The sequence below is a fragment of the Chelonoidis abingdonii genome, chromosome 6 (assembly GCF_003597395.2).
Source record: "Chelonoidis abingdonii isolate Lonesome George chromosome 6, CheloAbing_2.0, whole genome shotgun sequence".
NCBI lineage: Eukaryota > Metazoa > Chordata > Testudines > Testudinidae > Chelonoidis > Chelonoidis abingdonii.
Genome location: NC_133774.1, coordinates 75,051,970 through 75,074,496, shown reverse-complemented (window position 1 = coordinate 75,074,496; position 22,527 = coordinate 75,051,970). Strand labels below are relative to the sequence as shown.

General features: G+C 42.4%; 1 protein-coding gene across 1 annotated transcript; it reads right to left on the bottom strand.

The window, feature by feature from the left end:
• Positions 1-1,492: 1,492 nt before the first annotated feature.
• ARL14EPL (ARF like GTPase 14 effector protein like) lies at positions 1,493-12,246 on the bottom strand. Its single transcript, XM_075067515.1, is given in 5 exon segments — positions 1,493-1,715; positions 2,071-2,210; positions 3,440-3,473; positions 4,547-4,685; positions 12,207-12,246. Coding segments are annotated over 5 exon segments (576 nt in total).
• Between the last annotated feature and the right edge of the window lie 10,281 nt (positions 12,247-22,527).

The following is a 22,527-nucleotide window of genomic DNA, read 5'->3' as shown; positions in this document are numbered from 1 at the left end:
GAGAGTGGTGCTCCTTCCTTCCTCTCCCTTCAGAGGAGAGGGTCGGAAAGGGGATGGAATCTCTTACTGACTCCATAGTCGAGGAGTTGGAGGAGTGAGACTTTCTTGCCACCAAATGAACCCAGGAGGAGTACTGGGTGATTCTCTGGCTTACCAGAGCAATCACTGGGATGGTCTGGTCAGGATAGGTCGTCTTCTCTTCTTTGGGAACCAAAGAGGTCTTCACAGATTTCTCTAAGAGAGAGAGCTTCAGCTGGGATTCCCTCACTTTAGGGGCCTTTTCAAAAAGGAGCAACATATAGAGCACTTGTTTAGTACATGTGCTTCACCAAGGCAGAAGCTGTAGGGTGTCCATCAATGATAAGAGTGGCTGCCTCACAGGAAGGACAGGATTTGAATCCTGGAGTTTTCGAATCTGCCATGTCCCAAGGTGTCCAGTGCCAGAGCACCTTCTGGACGTGAAGCTTTTCTACTTTTCTTTTTTGCAACAGGCTTAAAAGTAGAAATTTAACTGTACTGACCTAGATAGTGTTCTATACCTAGAACACTATCTACAACTAACTACTAACAAATAAGCAAGGAAAGAATCACACAGTGAGCAGAGACACTGACACGAACGGTAAGAAGGAAGTGGAGGGCAGTTGTGGCCAGGGCCAGCTCCAGAGTTTTTGCCGCCCCAAGCAGAGGGGGGAAGAAGGGGGGAAAAAAAAAGCAAAAAATAAAAAAAAAAAAAGCTGTGATCGTGATCAGCGACACTTTGGCGGCAGCTTCACTGTGCCACTTTCTTCTTCAGTGGCACTTCAGCAGCAGGTCCTTCCCTCCGAGAGGGACTGAAGGACCCACCGCTGAATGGCCACCAAAGAGCTGGACGTGCCACCCCTTCCCCTTGGCCACCCCAAGCACCTGCTTGCTGCGCTGGTGCCTGGAGCCAGCCCTGGTTATGGCTGCACTGCTATTTATGCCCTCAGCTATGGGCCACTGGAGGGCATGCAGGGTGCAAGTGCAGCCCCAATAGACATTGCTACCCTGTGTGCATGCACTGCATGTGGGTGGAGGAGCAGAATACAAGCAGAATCACTCGAAGAAGAATGTATTTGTCATATGTCTGAATATGTGCATGTGTGAAAAAAATTATTGAGGGAAAACTTGAATCAAAGCAAAGTGATCCTGTTTTCTAGAGTAAGGAAGTTGTCTGACCACAGCATTCCTGACACCTGTAATTTTAGAAAGTAAAGATTCAGCAGGACCTTGTTAGTTGCCTCAGCAAAGTTGCCAAGGATTAAGGAGAATGAAATATATACTTGTCCCTAATGGTGAAGATTAAGGCACATTGGTGAGGCAGAGGAAGGCGCATGAGCACCACCAACAGGTACTTTAGCCAAGTCAATCCAGCCCCTTTCACAAAACCAAAATTCACTTTTATTAAAGGTTAAAAAATAAAAAAGAATGAAAAGAAAATCATTGCTCAGTTACAAAAGCTAGCAGAAAAACATCATTCAGGGACAAAAAATGGTAACATGCTGATCACTTCACCAGCTTCAGTCTCAATTCTGTCATAAACCCATTTTCTATTACAGCGACATGCTGGTCCACATTTGTTCGAATTGCATTTAGGGCATGGATAGAAGCAACCCAGGCAGTTCTTCTCCAGGCAGTCACACAAATCCATGTTATTACAAAGCAGCCTGCCATGTTTGTCATACTTCTTCATAGTTCTGTTAGAGAAAACACAATGACCCACAGAAAATATTTCAAATACACTCAGTGACTGAAGTAAGCTAATGAGGAAGAATCTACACAGGAGCAAGTACTTTCTTCTGAACACTCTTGCAACATAGTGAAATGCCAATATAAGATTCTGCTAATAATAGACAGTTATTAAATGTTAAGTAATGTGTGCCACAAAAATAAGTCAATCTTCTGTTAAACCAAACAGAGAGAGTCTATTTACTCTGCTAAACATGCACATTTTAACAAGGTCTATGAAAATATTTGTTTTTTAATTTTGTGTCTATTGAGTAAACATCTCAATTTCAAAAGACACACAATAAATCAAATGTAGCATCTTACTTGTGTTTATAAAAAAAATCTTGGTTCATCTTTGCCATACGCTCTTTCTTCTTCTGCTCTCTAGTTTCAGGGTTGAAGTCAGCTACTTGAGGTCCTGGGTTTTGAAACGCTAAGCATTTTAGTTGCCGCTCTATTTGTTGCTATGAATGAACAAACAAAGGAAAGACTATAAACACCAAAGCTAGCTAGAATTTTTTTATTTACTGCCATATATGTTTGCTAGTTTACTACAACAATTAATAATCTTCATAATAAAAATATAAAAGGACACAGTGATTGGCACGTAAGGCAAAAATCTGACCTACTGTAGCAATAGTCCCATTTAAAAACAGTTCATCCATCTATTAATTTTTTAGCCAATTATGCCCAAGGCCCATTTTGTCAGCTAACAGAGGAGGGCATAGCCAGGGATCTCCAATTTTATGCAGGTGTGAATGCAGAGAAAGGAGGTGGGTAAGCATGACATGACAGCCCCTAGGCTTGAAAACTCAACCTGCAAAGTTCACACTGCTATTTTTAGTGTGCTGGATCAAGCCCCACTAGTGCAAGTCTCTCTGCCTGCCCTGGGAGGCTCTCTCCCAGCTGTAGTGTAGACATACCCAGAGAGCTCAGGTTGTGGTACCTCACCACAAAAATTGCTTGGTTTTCTCTTGGTTTTTGAAAAATTATCACCGTGGGCAGAAACACCCCCTTCTTGTAAAGGCCTAGCTAGAGTGAATTCGAGAACAGGAAAGAAGGAAAGAAGGAGCTCAGAGAGATTGGACCACGTCATAAATGCCATGTAAGAAAGCAGACATTGCATATTCTAAAATATTTTGCAGTTAAATACTGTTGCCCTTGTGTGTTTCCTTTTGAATCAGAACAAGTTTCAAAACAGAAATTCTAACAGAAATAGAGTTGCTGAAAGATTGTTTGATTTCTGCCTCTCAGTAATACACCCTTTCAAACTGTCATAGCCCATTCACAATGCTGCCTGGGGCCTTTCTGCCCTGGGTCTTGTTTATATCTATACTGCACAATCCCTACCAACTACCCTGGTCTAGGCCCTCATCTGTGTTGCATTAGCTCTTCTCCAAGTTCTCCCCAGTGAACCTAATTTTGCATTCTTCAAGTTACAGTTTATTAGACCATTCTTCCAATATGAATACATATCTCAACATCTGAAAAAAAACCTTAATAAGGATATTGCATCATTTTCAATTATTCTGAATATTCAAGCAAAGCATTATTTCAACATTAGACAATAAAATGAAGGTCCACGAAAAAGTACACAATGTGCCTTTAAGGAAGTAATTCAATACCCTACAATGTAAAAGAAAATACTATCACTGTCCTAATCTCAGCTGGATCATTCCTTCTGTTCTCTTACCCGCCTCTATTCCCTCAGCCCCCATGGCCCATCTCTCTCCAAGAAGAATCTGGGGGCAAGGAGAAGGTATGGAAGATCATCAGTGCTGGAAAGAACAACTTGCAGGACTGAAGTATATAAGGCAAGGAGGAGCCAAAGCAAACAATTCATAGAGATTGACTGTACTTTAGCAGGGTTATTTTATTGTATTTTTGCTGGAAATCTGGATCTACAATCGTATTCAACTGTTTAGGGGGGTTAAAAAAATGGGCCTTATTCTCCAATATCCTACAGCTTGGTTTGTCATTTACACCTGTACAATGCAATTGCGAGTGAACATAAAATGTTATCCGTCAGAAGAGTAGCATTTTACATCCACTTTTCACTTACTATACACATGATGTAGTAAATGATGATACAAGGTGCAAGGTGGTAATATTTGGGATTCTCAAGATTTCTGTAAAAGTAGATTACCGGTATTTTATTTATAAATTGATCTTATCTTCTCATATGTGAATCAGTTCCACCATCTTCATTTCAGACTCCACCATATTGTTTCGCTCACAGTCTATATTAATTTTTTAACAACAGTGTGCTCCCAGGGGAGGGTTCCTGTCACTCCACACTGGTGGTAGCAGCGGGAGTTTAAGCAGATTCTCCGTTCTTGTGGCACATGTCCAATAGCCAAGTGAAGGTCTTTTCTTTGCAAGCTGGCTGACATCAAGTACTGAAAATTAAAGCCACTGGCCTTCTGATAAGCAGTGGGACAACCTCATCAGCTGGCCACATGTAGACATTGACATTTTGTGGGTAGAAATTGGGTTTTACTCTTAAAATGCAATCCCTACTCATAGGTTACAAACATTCCAACTGGAAGCAAATAATAGACAACAATGGAGGCTGAAATGACAAATACAAGGAATTCCTTTCAGAGCTAAGGGTAAAAATTAATTACAAAGATTAGTTCTTGTTCAGAGGACTGTCCCACTTCCTTCGTCCTCCCTTGCTAGAGCTATGAATGGCTCTAAACACTCTGTTAAGTACCTGTGCACGTACTGCTGTCATTTCACTATTTGCCTTGAGTTGTATTTGCACATTTGCTCCAGCCCCCAATCAGTAACACAGTACTTCAGAAGTCATACCAGTTGCTTCTGTGCTATTTGACAATCTTCAGCTGGAGTGGCATATGCTTCTGCAGGTTCCTCATGGGCAGAATTGCTTTTCTCAGTACAGTTTTCTTCTAAATGATCACTCATTTAAAAACACTAAAAAAAGGAAACATCAAAAACTGAGCACTTTAGAGAGATATATACAGGTGTGAGAACCACAGACTTATTACAGGGAGCTAGTCAAACTTTTAAATTGACCAGCTGGTATCCATCTCAGACCTTCAAAGGTTCTGGACCCACATTGCTTGCTGAAAAAAAATGTGTCAGTATCTGGTTCTATTTTAGAAATGTTATTAAAATTGTGAAAAAAACAAATATAAAATGTAGAAACATATCACCAAAGGTAAACTATTATTAATAAACTAACTAAAAATAAAACATTGCCAAATCAGAATCAAATAAAGATCAAATCAACAAATCAAACAAGGTAGGCTAAATAGTGGATTGGAGTTAGAGCATCAAATTAATATAAAAAATAACTGATCCTTGTATAAATGCTAAGGAGGCTGAGAATGTGGCTGTGCAGCTGGGTATATATCCCAACTAAAGAATTTTACCATGGTCAATCAAGCGTGTAATTTGAATCTAGTTAAAAAGCCTAATATTGAAACTAAACTATTACCTAATGTCTGAACCTCAATCTCAGAGCTATTACCCAGTTTCCTTTTAGACTTCAATTCTCATGTGGAACTAACCCTTTCCTTCCTTGTCCCCAACGCTGATATTATAATACAAACCTTTAACAGAACACCCTCCATAAGCGGAAATGTAACAACTCTTATGTACTAGAAATTGCAGGTGACAATCTAAAGTCTCTCAAGACTTTTAAATACAGAGCATACTGTAATGAGTGTCTTTATCAGAAAATATTTAGGGCTGTTTAAATCTGGAGAACTTTTCTTTTTGGTGTTTTCCCCACGTGGGTTTTCTGGATGTGCATGCACAGCGCCACACTTTCACTTCCACACCTTAAAAATAAAGAAAATTAAAAGGCTAAGGCCTCTTCCACTTAATAAAAGCAAAAGACGAAAAATAGAAAAAGGAAAAATAAGATATTTAAAATGTTCACAAACTCTTCAGCTCTCTGTCTTCTGGACTCCCGCTGAGCAGGAGTGCAAACAGTGTTCTGCTGGCAAAACACTTCTCACTAACGGAACTTCTTTGGGTGCTGGCAGAGACTGGTCAAAGGCTGAGCTGGCCTGTTTGTTGATGCCATGACTTGCTCTCCCCAAAGTGATCAGTCCTGAAGATTCTGGAATGACAGTCTGCCTCTGATGTCTTGTTGACACCCCTCCCCCCCCACAAACAAAACAAATAAATCCCACAGGTGTCTCAGCCTTACCCTTAATTCACACCATTTACAGTGTTAATCACTCTGCCTTGGAGCTTTCCTTCCAAGGTCTTTAGACAAATCAGATGCAAAGCCTACCTTGGTGCTATGCAACTTGATCCAATCAACTTTGTATTGGGTTACTGTTAGTAAGCATCAACTTGGAAAAGTTCTGCTTAAGCCAGCAATTTAAAAATATTTTGCATTTTCCATATTACAGACTGTTGGTCTGTGACCCTCCCCCAAAATATCAAAAATTCAGGCACATAAGACCACTGTTGAGGAAACTGGCAAGGTCTTATCTGGATTCAATGTCTCAAAAGGACATTATGGAAATAGGAAAATTCATTATAAACCCTCTGTAAAAACAACAAGTGGAAAAAACCCAGACACAACAAAACTGAGTTACTCAACAGTCCATCAGCAAAAAATAAATTCAAACTTACAGTAAATGACATCAACTCCACTTTTTCCTCATCTAATCTCAAAACAGGCAATTGTTCTTATTCTTTTGGATACAAAGCAATTACTGCAATCTTCCTATTTTGGAACTGGGCTATAGGTGAGACAATTCATCTTCTAAAATCTAATTTTTGATACAGAAAAGTTGCTGTAAAGCTCATCAAGATAGAATCCATTTAAAATAAGGAATTTTGAATGCTAATAAGGTTTGTTACCCATACAAGCTAGTCAATGTATATAGGATATATATGAGGAACCGTAATTGTAGTATATTAGTTTTAGTCTAAAATTTTGGCCAAACTTTTCAAACTTGTGTGCCTGAAGTCTTAGATACCTAAATCAATGTTTAAGTGCATAAATAAATGGTCAGAACTTCAGAGGTGCTGAGCACCCAGCAGCTCTTAATTAAATTTTATTATACATTATTTGTTATTTCTATTTTATCTAGTTAACTAAATATGGCTGTAAGTGCTTGATTTTTAGTTCCTTTTCCTTTTATTTACTGAAATAAACTAAGACGACTACTTTGCAGGGCAAGCATAATATTCCTCCAAAGATCCTTAGGTCATTGTTCTGGGCATACATTTTTTAAATGATTCCTGAACTGTCAATGGTCATTTACATTTTTGCTATCTGAAATGTTTAAGATGGACTCTATGTTTATACAGCTGCATAAGTGATCACATAATTCTGCATTCTTTTGAAATTATAGATGAATTGAGCTCCACAGCTGAACCTTCCACTTAAAATCATAAAAAGTCTGTAGCTCAATATGGTTGTGAAGAAAACCTTAAAGATGTGAACCAGGTGCTACAGATGTAGTGCCTTCTGCATGAGTCTGTAAAGACAGCCAGAAACAATAACTTTGAAAGAAGATTCCATTTCATCACAATGGGATGTTGATTCTGAAGCCCAGTGACCACAGTTTAAATGACAACACTGTTAACTATTTCCTGCTAATCTTTAAAGCAGAAGTATCAAGCTAATGTGCTCATCCATTGTTGCCGGAAGTAGTGGCAGACTTTGGGGCAGAGTAACGTGGCAACTAGCTGAAGAGATGAGGAACAAGGAATTCAAACCCCTCAACCAAATTTAAAGTAATCTCCCTTGAGCCCAAAAGGAGGAAAGTTAGAAGAGATACATTCCCTTTGCAGTATCAAAAGCCTCAATTGCCTCCTGGATGCCAAAAACCAAAAGTGCTTCCCATATATTCCTCTGTGTCAAAAGCCCCAAGTGTCCCTTCCCCATCTGCAAAACCTCTGACTTCTTCTCCAATAACTTGTACAATGCAGTTAAGCATTGCAATACCAAAATGTGCAGCACATTGAAATTTGGGGGTATAATAAAATAGGTTTAATTCAGTATCATCCTAAATAAATAAATAACATCAGGACATATTGTACTGGTTGGATGACTGCTGAACGGGTGATGAGGAAGAGAAAACTTAAGGGCAGTGCTGCATAATTCCAGGATTCCAGCTGCATAATTCCAGTGTCTCTGCTGGATGATTTTAATAAATACTCAAGTCTTATTTCATCTTTTGCTATTCAGGAGCAGGAATGTTACAGTGAAGCAACGCTGCATATTTTCAAGTGCAAAATGATGATCTCCAGACACTCCAACACATTTTAGGTAAATCATGACATTAAGACATCAAAGAATAACCATTTTAAGGAATTGTCGTTAACCCATTGAAACAGTAAATTACTCTCTGGAATATAAAAAACACATACTAACATTTTCACAAAGCAATTAGGAGCCATCAATGATATGCAACAGATATGGAGAATACATGTACAGATCATTAACTTGCCATTAGATGTCACTGTTGTTCTACACAGGCAACATAAGGTCATGGTCAACCAATTTTTTAAAACCTTTCACTGAGTAAGCAAATTAACTGGTATGGGTGCTATAGTTTGTCATATTTTATGAACCTCCAAAAGATGTGTCACAATAATATATGCCACATTTCTATCATTCCAGACAGCAGCATAACAATTCACCAATGTACTGGAGGCTCTAAATGACAGGTGAGGTGAAAACTCTGCCTGTTAAATGCACACTTCTTCATTTTACACTATTTTTGCTTATACTTGGAGTCTACTTTTATGATTAACATAAAAACACATCACTCCCTCTGCTAATAAAACACCGGGGGACTCACTCACATAATCAGCCAACCAACACACTCACTCACTTCTTCATTGCTCACTGTCACACAGCTCTCCCCCAGAAGGATAAAGGGAGACAGAATTGCATGTGACAGATGCTGATTTTGCCACTTAATGCACCTTTGGAAAGTGCTTAGAAATCAGGGTGATGGGCGCAGTATAAGAATCTGAATACAATAGAATCACTCATGTGACACACACAGCTTGCACCTAGCATTCATTATTCCCCATCAAACACCCATTCATTCCTTTACCCCTTGCCTGCTGGGGAACATCTCATTGCTCTCCCCAGTCTGCTGAGGATCTCTCTGCCCCTCACTTCCCCATAGGAGCATCTCCAAGGGCCTCCTCCATGTGAGGCTCTTAGAGCCTTCCCCATCTGCTTGTGGCTCTGCCGGAGTGCCCCACACTTGGGGTCTCTGACACTTTGACATGGAGGGTTTTTAAGTCCTTTATTTGGGGTCTTTCCAGTCATTTCCTCCTTGTGGTGAACAGTGTCTCAGGTTCCCCCCAAATCCTGCTGCAATGGTCTCTCTGTGGGGTGGTTGTCTTCACACTACTTAAGCCCCTCCCCTTCAGGAATCTCTCTTGGGACCCTTGCGGGGAGGGGCGGGGCACCGCTCTCTAGTTTACCTGCCTTATTTTCCTCCTATAAGTGACTGCAGAGACAAAGGGAGCTGAAAGAACCAGCAAAGAAGGTGGATGCCTTCAGCCTCTCTGCTTATAGCATCCCCTGCAGGGCAAGAGGAAGAAGTTGAGGCATAACAGCAAAAGCACTTGAGAAGGTGCCTTGTAGTGAGGTGAAAGGGAGATGAGAAGAACAAAAGGACCTGCTCCTTAGCCAGACCTCTAACTCAGTGGTTCTAATCGCAACCTCTTCCATACCAGGACCCTTTTTCCCTCCCTCAGGACAGCCCTCCAGTCTAGCCAGGCGTCCAAGCAGCATTAATGTCTCTTTAGATTTCCATTTTGAAATCTGTCTGTACAAGGAAAGCAGTCAGTTCTAGTCCATCTCCTCCTATCCCACCTCCCTCTCAAAACACTGACCTTGCAGACAACTTGATGAGAATAAGTATTTTATTGCTGTGAACATGCATTTCTCAATGTTACCAGACAATGTGACCTCTGTAAAGGATATAATTTTGCTAACTTAAACATAGATGGAAGACAGCGCTAACTGACTGAAGACAGAATGGGAGAAGTAATATAAGAGAGATTTGGAGATGTTGTCAAGGAGGCAGATGTTTCTGGTCAGAAAGAGCAATGCATCAGGAAATGTTTGAAGTTGGAAGGCATAACATTCATTTATGATTTTTATAAAGGAAAATGTTCCTCATTGTTATTTCAAGGGTTTATTATTACTTGTTATTCATGGGTCTTGCAGCCTGTGCTGTCTAAATACTTCAGCTGGTAGAAGATATGGTGAGCAGAGTTCTTAATAGTTACAGGCTGCTTGGTATCTTCACAGTGAAAGTACATATTAATTCTAATTTACTTTTACATAATTACAAGATTCTTAATAATATTAGTCCACTCCATTAGAGTCACCTTGGTGTAAACAGGGGCTGAATTTAGCCTAAAATATTTAAGTCTGATCACTCCTTTCATTGGACCAGTACAGAGGAGGTACTCCTCACAGATCTACTCCCATCCCCCACAAAAGATAGATTGGGCTCAGCTATTTCTGTAGTACCATCTTCCTCCTGGCCTAAACCTGCAGAGAGCTCTGTGGGCCCAGGGATCAGCAGCTGATGTTGTGACATATACATCATGCCTTTCTAAACTCTACAGGAAATTGAACATAAATTTAATTCAGCATGAGAATGAATGAATTTTTCTTTGCACTTGGAAATGCTTTATGTGAATGTGAGGGCGGATGGTGGCCAGGTCTATACTGCGACTTTAAATCGGTTTAATGGCCGATATACCGATTTAACGCTGTATCCGTTCACATGACGTCGTCATTAATATCGATTTTACCGCCTCCTTAAATCGATTTCGGAACTCCTCCCAAACGAGAGGAGTAGCGCTAAATTCGATAGTGATAATTCGGATTAGGGTTCGTGTGGACGGAAATCGACGTTATTGGCCTCCGGGCGGCATCCCAGAGTGCAGCACTGACCGCTCTGGACAGCAATCTGAACTCGGATGCAGCGGGCAGGTAAACAGGAAAAGCCCCGCGAACTTTTGAATTACATTTCCTGCTTGCCCAGCGTGGAGCTCTGATCAGCACGGCTGGCGATGCAGTCTGAAATCGAAAAAGAGCTCCAGCATAGACCGTACGGGAGATACTAGGTCTGATCGCTGTATGGGGAGACAAATCTGTTGTATCCAGCTCCGTTACAGAACACGAAATGCCAAAGCGTTTGAATAAAAAACTGCAGGATACACAGCGCTGCGTGACAAGCGTAACGGGAAGCCAGAGACTCAAATGGACGCTCATGAAGGGAGGGAGGGGGTACTGAGGACTCCCGCTATCCCACAGTCCACAGCAGTCTCTGAAAATTATTTCCATTCTTGGCTGAGCTCCAAATGTCTGTAGGTTCAAACACAGTGTCTGGCGTGGTTCAGGGAACAGCTCCTCAGTTTATTCCCCCCCCCCCACCAAGTGAAAAAAAAGGGAAAGATTGCTGTGCTATGGCGTTTGCTCAATGCACTCTACGAAAAAGGCGCCAAAGGGTTGTCTGCTGCCTTCACAAAGGGAGGGGTGAGGCTGTACCCAGCACCACTCGGGGCAATGTTTTCTGCCCCATCAGGCACTGTGCTCTCAACACGGAAGTGGGAACTATGGGATAGCTGAGGAACAGCTACCCACAGTGCACCGCTCCTTAAATCGATGGTAGCCTTGGACCAGGGACGCAAGCAATCGATTTTGTGATTGCACTGTGGACGCGCAAACCCGATTTTATAACATCGGTTTTGTAATATCGGTTTAAACTACTTCGAATTAATCGTGCAGTGTAGACGTAGCCGGTGTTCTGGAGGTGAGCCACCATTTAGTGGTTCCCTGGCAGCAGAGTTCCAAATGGAGTTGGGCTTCCTGAGAGCAGGAGGGGACTCCAGAGCCAGCATGGAAGCAGAAAACATATGCAGGGAGAGCCCCTGCCTCCTGAGGTTCTTCCAGTATCCTAGAGTCCATAAGATGTAGAGACAGAACAATGGCCCATTCTGTGGGAAGAGTCAGGAAAGCAACCCTCACTAGGGTGACCAGATGTCCCAATTTTATAGGGACAGTCCCGATTTTTGAGTCTTTTTCTTATATAGGCTCCTATTACCCCCCACCCCCATCCCGATTTTTCACAATTGCTGTCTGGTCACCCTAACCCTCACCATCCCCCAACAGAACAACAAGGCAGACACTCTGCAATAGAGTGGAGATTTTGTCCCCTACACATCCTTTCCCTGTTATTTCTTGCATAGCAGGAAGTGATAGGCGTTTTCATTGGGTTTGAATTCTGCAGGATGATCTGTACAATCATTTTTTTCATTCTGGACTTCATCTAACACATAGGAAAGGCGTGCTAAATTCTTCCTATGAAAAACTGCAGTTTGAAGGGTTATATCAGTTATTGAGGAAAAAAGAGTTTTCCAAAATTTTAGATTGTACTTACCAACCAAACAGCCTGGCATACAGAAGAAAGATTACTCCAGGTTTACTGCTGCATAAGTGCTCTGATAGTGAGATCCTGACATCAGCCAGAGCGACTGAAACAGAAGACTAAGCATCAAAATAATGGTCCCAGGAGGACAGCACTGAAGACAATGCCAGGTGAAAGTCTTAAAGGACCTCATCCTCACCTCATTATTTACAGTCCTTAGCATACAACACATAAAACTGAGAAATCCATTTAAACTTGGATGTGATTCTTCATTTCTTGTGTGCATTATCTTCTTTATAGCATACATATACCACACAAAACTCTTTTAGGCCTTTTTTTAAACTGAAAAGTAACCAATAAGACCACAATAATTTTTACACTTTTAAAAAAAGATTGTAGTAAAGAAAACAACATGGTAATAATAGGACAATATCTTACTACACTAAATAAGTCACATAAAACATCTTATAAACTAACAGCCACCTCTTGCAGCTTAAAGTCATCAATTAAGTAAATAGACTTTCCTCAAATCTCTAAAATGTTGCAACTCTGTCACACTTTCATTGTTTGCCTTTGATTTGTAGTTTAGTTTACAATAAGACCAAAAGTAACAATTCACACTGATTTTGACACTTTGGGGAATTTTTCAAATTTCCAGTATATTAAGATCATCAATGACTTTTCCTAACACTTTTCCCTGTCACTTTGAGAGAACAAGTTTAAAATGACCAAAAACCCGTAAATTTTAGATATTGGCAATTAGTCAGTGTACTGGCATCATGCTAAATTCTCCTTTGTGGTGTGCAAACAAATAGTTCTGGTAAGTCCAGCACAAATCTTGGAATCTTCATTAGCTCAATCCATGCCCTCTTTAAGGCATTTGCTACAGCTCAGCCTTAGAGCAAGTTAATTTAACCCATTGTAAGTTCCTGGTTATATTATTTTCCTTTCCTCTGACCATTATTAAAATTAAATGCTGACATAAAATTTAGAGGAAACAGTTTACCAAACGGATTTAAAAGACAGTGGATAGTCGTCATGTATTGCATTCAGGTTCCTTTGTTTTGAAAAATAAACCACAAATCTCTCTAGGGGAAAAATTATAAAATCTCCAAGGCACTCCTGACTGTAATTTAATCCTTTCTACAATAGCAGCAGAGAAAAAGAATTACAAAGAGAACCTGTTGGTTTTATTCTCTCGTTTTTCACAATACATTGCAAGCTGCCTGAAGCTGAAAATGAAGGTTTCTCTGTGGATGTAGAGTAAGCAAGAAACAATGGTTATCGTGTCTATTAGTGAAACAGTTAAAACTGAATTTAGTGTTTTATGTGTAAAACCTCAAATTGATCAGTTTCCTCTAGGTCAGCCTCTTCCACTCCATTATTACTAAGTACATAGTGCCAGTCAGCACACGAGTCTTAACTTTTTGCATGACTGTGAGTGATCATGAATTATGTCACGTGAATCATGTTAAATAGCAACCTGCAATCCACTGAAAATAACACAAGTACTCTCTTTGTGTCTGAGTCAGCCTGTAGGTTCGGGTGCACATGTACACAAATTAAAATCCTAGGTGAAGTCCTAGCCCCATTGAGGCCAGAATCCCCATCCCCATGCAAGAGCATGCGGGATTATGAACATGTCTTGCATGATGTGATACAGATGTCCATAATAATAAAGAACAAGGGAAGAAAGTACAAAAACTATTTAATATATAAGCAACTATATTTCTAAATACCAAGTTCTTTTAAACTTCTTGGCTTTTCTCCAACAGCCACAGGACTGCTTTTCTCCACTCCCATCTACCTATTTCCAGACCCCCAGTCTCACTCTCCACACTATGACACCCCATGTCGCCTGGATCTTTGAATGAGGCTTAGGCTTTCAGGTAACTCAGATAGGATGAGAAGGCAACTTCCCTTTCTTGTTGACTAGTGCTGGCACAGCCTGTCAAAGTGCTCCAAGACCTTCTGTTGGCCAGATCACTGGCCTAGTTCCCTACCCTCTTGGATGACCCATGGTCTAACCAATCTCGTTGGGGCCATTTCAGCAACGGTAGGTGGGAGTTTTGCAGGCTTACTAACTACCAAGCTAAGTTAAAGGATACCCTATTCTATTTTATTTAGAGCTATAATCTAAACATCATTCTGATGTGAAACTAGATTGCTCCACCTCACTCATCCTGTTTATGCATGTAGGTATGACATTAGAAGATAAACATTGCACTGGGATAGGGTGACCATCCTCCCATTTTTAACGTTACAGTCCTGTATTTAAGCCCTCTTGCAGGTGTCATGCCCTCCCCCTTCTTTTTTTTGTTTGTTTTTAAATGGGCAAATTGTCCCATATTTTCTGCTCCTCCCGCTGGTCAGTCAGCACAGCCCCAGCCCTGCCTTGTTTGCAGCTGGCAGGTGAGTGCGGGTAGATAGTGGCTCATAAGTGAGAGCACACGGTGGCCTCAGGCCGGATGGAGAGGCAGGAAGAGGCCATATCAGGTAGGAGGAGAGACAGCCCTGGTAAGGGAGGGGTGTTTGTCATCCCTCACCATATGAAACCTAAAGCAGGAGTTCTCAATGGAGATCCATAAGCCCTTTCAGAGGCGCCACTGTGCACCGATGCTGAAACCCAGAGCCTGAGCCCCAGCATCCCCCACAGGGCTAAAGCCCCAATCCCCAGCTCCTGCCACGGGGCTGAAGCCAGGAGAGGCAGGGCTGAATCCCAGATCCTCAGTGCTCAACATGGGGCAGAAGCCCTCCAAGACCCCTGACAAGAGTTGGGGGCACTGGGGATGTTGCCCTCCCAAACTGCAATGCAAGTGCATGGCTGTACTGGGGGCAAATCCACAGACCCCCCCACCCCACACACACTTTCTCTAACCACCCCATGGCCAGTTCGGAGGCAGGAATCTGGAGCCCAGCAGTGCGACGCAGCTGCTCCTCTGGCAGGTGCCTCCTCTCCTGCTGCTGGTGCAGGGGATTGAAGCAGCTCCTCAGCTCCCAGCCTCTTTTTCTCTTACAGCTGATAAGAGCTGCAATGGTGGGGGACCCAGCTCCATGGCTGGCAGAGTATGCAGGGAACAGGGACCACAGGGAACCCTTCTGACACACAGCCTCTAGCTATCCCCTCCCTGCACCCTGAGCTATCCCCCTGCCCACACACAGCCCCCAGCTACTCCCTCCCCGCACCCTGAGCTATCCACCTGCCCACACACAGCCCCCAGCTACCCCCTCCCTGCATCCTGAGCTAACCCCCTGCCCACACACAGCCCCCAGCTACCCTCTCCCTGCACCCTGCGCTATCCCCCTGCCCACAGCCCCCAGCTATCCCCTCCCTGCATCCTGAGCTGTTTTCAAACATTTTGAGCTGAGACCCACCTTTGAGTTATAATTTTTTGGTTGCACTCCCCCACCACAACAAAGACAGGTTGAGTGGCCTGCTGAGGTGAGTCAAGGGGTATAGGTGGCACTCCCTCCCCAAACCTGTCATATGAAGCTGGCTTGAGCCTCGCTGGCCTCTGCCCCAAGAATAGAAGTCATACTAGGCCTATGCCTGAGGCCCCTCTTTTTCTGCTGGGCCCTGGAATTTTTATAGCCTGTGAGTGGAGGAGAGGGCTACTGCATAGTTCTGATTGATTGCTGTTGAACTCACTTGAATATGAGCAATTTTACCAGGTGTCCTGTATTCAGCATAGGGAAATATAGTCACCCTACCCATGGAGGACTTTATTCTGCAGGTGCATGGAACTATCTAATTTCACTTTGAGTTTGCCTCAGTTTTCCCCAGTACAAACACCCTCTCCAGTAAAATTAAATAGAAATAAAAAATAACTTGGCTGTGGACCTGAAACACACTCATTGTTTCTGCTGCCTGGTTGTTCTTAGATAAAGCAACAGGACACAACTGACTGGTGTTTGGCCAATTAATGCCACTGGTGCAGCTAAGGTGTACTTTAATCAGCATTGCTGCATAGTCTGTGCCACAGCATTCCAGAGCAATTACAAAATGGGCATCGTAAGAAACTAAACAGCAGTTTTTAATGTTTAAAGTTAGTTTGTAAGGTTCTTTCTTCATTATCAAATAATCCACTGAGCTTTCATTATAGGATGTGAAAAAAATAAGGTGGAACACTGTATGGAATGTTAAACTAAAGTCTCTGTTTCTAATCTATCCCTCCTCTTGTCCTCACTCCCTGCTGCTCTAATTCCTCTCTCTCATATTTCTGACTCCTAAGTCTTTCCTCCCAAATTAATGATACTCATTATGGAGAAAGAAGAGAAGAAAAAAACTCTACTTCCTGTAGAGCCATGGGACAATTTTAATGAGTCTGATTTCAAAAACAAGAGAGACTGTAAATGACTTGTTGGAGACCTAGCGTAAAAAAATCCTTTATACCCATATACTGTTAATTCTGCTTAAAAAAATCAACCAAACATAAGGACATTTTGTTCTTCCTAAAGGAACAAGACTTACAAGCAGATCTGCACGTCACAAATCTCATAACATTATTTTAGAGTCTCTTCCACTGAGACATAAGAGAGCTAGTAAGAGACACTGTTTATCCCCTGCCATCACTATCTTTAACAGCAGCCACAGACATCTTGTTTTTCCCTTTTCATCAGATTCAGCCCTTCTGATGTAGTCTCGAGACGCATGACTAGCCTTTGCATTATGCACCATGTGAATACACTTTCGTTTAAAACAAAAACCATCTAAAATAATTTCTGATCAGCTGATTAATGTTCCAATGAGATTAGAAAATGCAATTCCAAGAGTTACTGAAGCAATACAAGCACAGAAGTGCAAGATTTGCACTGAGACAATAATACTGTCGCACTGTGTACAGCCACTTCTTTGGTGGCCTCAAGGGCCGGCATAGAATTTAATTTTTCATTTAAAAAATTAAACTGCTAAACATCAGGGTTGCAAATAAATTTTCTGAATAAGCACCAATAGTGTGAGTCTGTAAACAGACAGATTGAATCCAAAGCACCAAGATTGCTATGAATGCACCATTTATTTCAATGACATGTTGAATCTGAAACCCAAAGATAAGTTCCATGTGAAAAATGTTAACTATTTCTCTGCTGAACATTTTGGTAGAAACTCCTTTGGGATGGGTAGTAGATTTTGAGTAGGGTAGCATGCCAGAATTCTTCTAAATGATCCTGGGGGGGAATTATGAATAAGATGGTCCCTTCCTTACTCATACCTGGACTCCTACAATCTCTTGCTCTGACATACCCCTTCTATAACTTTCCTCTTTCTCTCATCCCAACACCTACAATTATACCTAATTAAATTGAATTTCAGAAGATATCAGAAAGCAGTTTAAAAATCATGCACAGCATATATATGCTATACCTAGGAGTGGATGTGTGTGATGCAGAAAAATTGTCTATGATTTAATGTTATTAATACCTAGGACATGTAAATATAAAGTAGTTGTTTTGATTGTTTAAATTTCTAATTTTAGAGTACATTTTGATAACTGTTACTGACAAATTAAACACTTATTGGCACAAGCTTGACTGACCTTAAAAGAGTTCTGTATTAATGATCCATGTTTAGAGAAAATTCTTCTCCTGAATAGTGGAATAGATTTGATCCTGAAGTGAAGACAAGTCACAACCATGTTTTAGCAGTTTTCATGACTTCTGCAATAAACCAAAGCTCCAATAAAGTTAATCAACATGATGTGTTTCCATGTTCTCTGCAACTCTGAGCTGTCTGGGATTACTAACAGTGGTATGATTGCTTTGTAACTGGTGACAAGCATGGTACGTTTTATAGTATAGATGGGACCAACATCTTTCCCTTCCTCTATGGATCCCTCTTCTTCAATTACTCACTACTCCATTCTCCTCAAAGCCACTCTCATGCTCCTGCTCTCTTCCCTTTTGGATGTCTTCTTTCTTCTGCAGTCTTTCATTCTTAGTGGCCTTGGCACCCTCTCTCTGACTTTCTTCCTGGACTCAATTCCCTTGGGTCTTTGTTCTCCTTGATCTTAATCTCTGTCTCTCTGCCCTTTTCAGGTCCCTTTCTCAATAAATATCCCATTTCTTTTCTCCTTTAGGGAATTGCGCCCCTTTCTCTCCACTACTTTTCCTTCTTGTATCCTCAACCACCTACTGTCCGGCACACAGAGACCTCAAATACCTACCTGTCCCCTTGCAGTCCACAGACACGCATACACACACAAATACATGCTGCCTTGCCCCATCTGCCTCTGCAATCTGCATCCCCAGGTGGCTCCTCCTTGGCACACATTCAGCCAGCCAAGAGCTGTCTCTTCTGTTCATCTCTCTTTGCACTGAGAACAGGGAGAGGCGGTAACCAGCATGGTAAACAGAAGAGCCTGCTCTTGTGGCTGTAGTGAGGGAGAGGCAATTGCCCAGCAACCCATGTTCGTAGGAGGCCAGAAGAGTAGATATTTATTTTTGTAAAGGCTGCTCGCTTTAACCAAGTGCTGTGAGGAGTAAAAAGAAAGATAACACTCCCTACTTCCTCTCTGTGGTAAAAAGCTGAATTTCCCCAACCTTCAGCTGTAAACAACCCCTTCCCCACACAACATCCTGCTCCCTCTATACCTACAGCCCCCTCCACATGCACGATACTCATAACCTTTTTCCCACTCCAGTACCTACAGTCTCTCCACTCAAACTGTAATGCCTACAATTTCTTCCTTCTCTTACAACCTTGGGGGCTGGAAAGGTGCAAATTAATTGCTGGGCTGGGGGATGGGCAGGTGTGTATGTGTGTGTATGTGGGGGGAAATACAGAATTAATTAATTGATTAGAGTTTTGGAAGAAGCTGGAAGCTCCACATCACCAGGCCACCAGTGCAAGTGCCTGAAGCAGGGACCAGAATCAATTTCCTCTATAAATGTGGGAAAGATCCATGCAATTACTGGGGGTGAGCAGGGGGGGTTCAAAGATCAAAAACCAAAACACACCACGGAACCTTTTTTGAAAATCTCATGCTGTTCATGGTCTGACTCATGAATTTTGCACTTTTGGGACTGGTGATCCTGTAAGGCTGTGTTATAATTGGGTCCCCTGGCATAGAAGAATGCATAGTAAGGCAGGGACAGTGTCTGGTAGGGGAGCCCAGACCCTCCCATTCCATCAGGCTCCAACCCAGAGCCTTTTGAGGGCAATCAATGATCTGACAGCCAGGGGCACTTAAGGCTGCCTTTCCTGGGCCACTTCCTACCACCTCCCTGCAATTGTCCTAAGAGTAAGATGGTGTGAAGAGTGTCCATTCACCAAAAGGGGCCTTCCAGCAGCTATGCAACCTGGGAGCTTCCTTTCTCTCAGGATGGCAACTGCCTTCTCCTGTGGTGTGGGCCTCCCTCTTGGGCCAGATCAGGCTTAGAGCTGTCCCCTACCGGGGGTAGTCCGAACAAAACAAAGGGAATTAACACAACCCAGAATTCATATGAGGGGGAGTGGGGAATGCTTCCCTATCAGGCTCTCTCTGTAGCAGGACTTCCCTTCCCTCAGGGAAAGACCTTTGGACAGTTGTATTGTAACAAATTCTGCTCTTCCTTCAGCTCTCCTCTGCTGGAGTTACAGGTCTGCTTTCTTACCTGGTCTACCACCAAGTGAGCTGTTCTCCTGCCTTTTAACTCCTCCTCCAGCTAGTGCATTTTCTATAGGTGCAGCAGGGCAGGGCTGGCTGAGCCCAGAGTAGTGCCTTAACCCTTTATTGCCTAGTGTGGGGTTTGTACACCACCCCACATCTTCCTTCCTCCTTCTTTTCCCCATTCTCCTCCTCCCATTCTCTTAGGTCTCCTCACTTTCTCCTGCAGTTCCTCTCACTTTCTTCCCCAGTCTCCCTTCGCCCCTTGAATCCGGTTCCTCATGCTTCTCCCCCATCGTGCCCCTCTTCTGCCCTCCCTCCCCTAATATACCTTCTCTTCTTAGCCTCACATATCTCTTTCCTTGTAGTTCCTGCCAGGGCCAGCTCTAGCCATTTCACCGGCCCAAGCATGGCGGCATGCCGCGGGGGGCACTCTGCCGCTCGCCGGTCCTGCAGCTCCGGTGGACCTCCCCCAGGCATGCCTGTGGATGCTCCACCGGAGCCCCCTGCCGCCCTCCCGCCAACCGGCAGAGCGCCCCCCGTGGCATGCCGCCCCAAGCATGCGCTTGGCGAGCTGGGGCCTGGAGCTGGCCCTGGTTCCTGCTGTTCAGCTCTCCTTCCTGCCCCCATGGCCACCTCACCTTTAGCACACCCACAGCAGCCCTTCTCTGACTCTGCCCTCCGGAGACAGTCCCCTGCTGCCGGAGACACTGAGAAGGAAGTAGCAGCACAGTAATCTATGTTTGCAAGACAGCATAGTAGTAAATCTAAGAAATGTGCTTGGGGCAAGGAGCTGAGTTTGGGACAACAGTGAAGATCATGTAGGGAGGCAATGACAAGCCTTATCTCACACCTTGCATCATGATAGCTACAATTTGTCCTCACAGCCCACCACCTACCGCCTCCCCCATCACAGCCCAGCACCTATAACAGCTTCTCTCAGTGGAGCTAACACTGTTATGCCAGCTGAAGTCCTTGACTCTCTTTTCCTACCCAACACCTATCCTTTCTGTTCATTCCCATTATCTACAACCTCTCCTCTTCACACCTTGCCATCTACAACCTCCCTTCCTCACCCATCTCCCACACACCTACACAGACAGCTATATGCACCTCAACACCTACATACACCCTGAGATTTGCTCGCCAAACGCCATGATTTCCTAGTCCTGAATACTTCACACTAAAGTCACTTTCAGCACCAAGCTGCCAGTCAGCAACCTTTCTTTCACCTCCACCATGCTCCAGCCACAGTCCCCACGCAGTAACAGCAACTTCTCCCAGTCACTTCTGTTCTCTGGCTGCATCATCTATTTTCCTGTTCTGAGCCTCTACTCTTCATAGTCACTCCCCCCTACTTGTCACCCTACTCCTGTTGGCCACTAAGTCGGGGGCGGGGGCATTAGCAGTGTGAGAGAGTACATTCTGGTTGAGCTCCCTCTCAACCTCTTACTTCCCTGGCACTTCCTAGCAGAGATGTGTGGTTTGCTGAAAATTCAAAAAAAAGTTGAGTAAAAATAAAATAACTTTGCATCAAACCGTAACCATTTGTTAAAAAAATTGGTGAATTAATATATATATATTTATTTACAAAAATCACTTTGTGGATCAAACAAAATAGTTCATTTGACTTGAAACAAAATGTTTCTTTGATTTTGAATTAAAAGAACTTAAAAAAATTTTTTTAACTAAAATTAAAGGAAAAATTTTAAAATGAAAATTCATTTCAACCTGAAAAATTGAAATGTTTTACTTAGAAAATGAGAACCAAAACATTTTGGTTTTTTTAAGGTTTTTGTTTGTTTTGGCTTTGGGGTTTTTTTTTGTTTTTTTTTACTGAAACAATTCTGCAAAATTGACACATTTGCAAAATGTTTTGGAGTCACCAATCTATATATGTTGCCGGAAAAAAAGCTTTGGTCAAAAATTTTCACCCAGCTCCACTTCCTACTCTAAGGCAACTTGCCAATGAATTGCCTGTGCCAATCAAAGTTTGGCATTCCCTCCCCATCCACCTCCCTTAACTAGTTGCTGCTGCTGCAGCCTATAAGGAGCACACAATTCTTCATGCTGGGCCTGGAAAAGAACACTCTGAGAGAGAGACAGCCTCCATATCGGTAAATGCAGTAAAATGTGTTTTGTAGACTTCATTCTCACAGAAAATTGAATGTAAAGTGTGGTGATGGGTCATTATTTTTCTATTCCAAAACATATGTATCATAACACATATCCTTTTCCATAAAGAGAATTGATACACTGATCGTGATCTGTTTTGTTTTCTCTAATGCACTAACATTAATTGGGCTTTAGCTGAACTGAACTGAGAACTGTAATAAATGAGGAAATAATAAATACTACAAACTATGTGTTATTGACATGCCTTCAGAAAGATAACAGAGGAAATTCATACCAATTTCTTTTTACATGTTGATTGCTGCTTCTCTCTTGACCAGAAGAGACCAAAGAGATTAGTTCCACGATGACTTGTCTTGCTACAAACTAAGGGCAAACTAACATCAAAAGAGACTAACAGCAAGCAGGCTGAAGTCGTTTTTCTTGCAGCTCTAGTATGAGAGAGATCTGACATTAATTGTGGATCAGCCTCTAATGTTTATAAACAATTATATTTTTAAATCAATTGTCTTAGTTCTGGTCCAATTTCAGCATGGCTGGGTCCATAATGGAATCAGTAATTGAGGCTCTCTTTCTCTCATAGAAGATTTTGCTTATGACAGCAGGCTGAAAGAGTAGGGATAGAACTAGAGATATAGTGTTTTTATTTTAATCCTTGA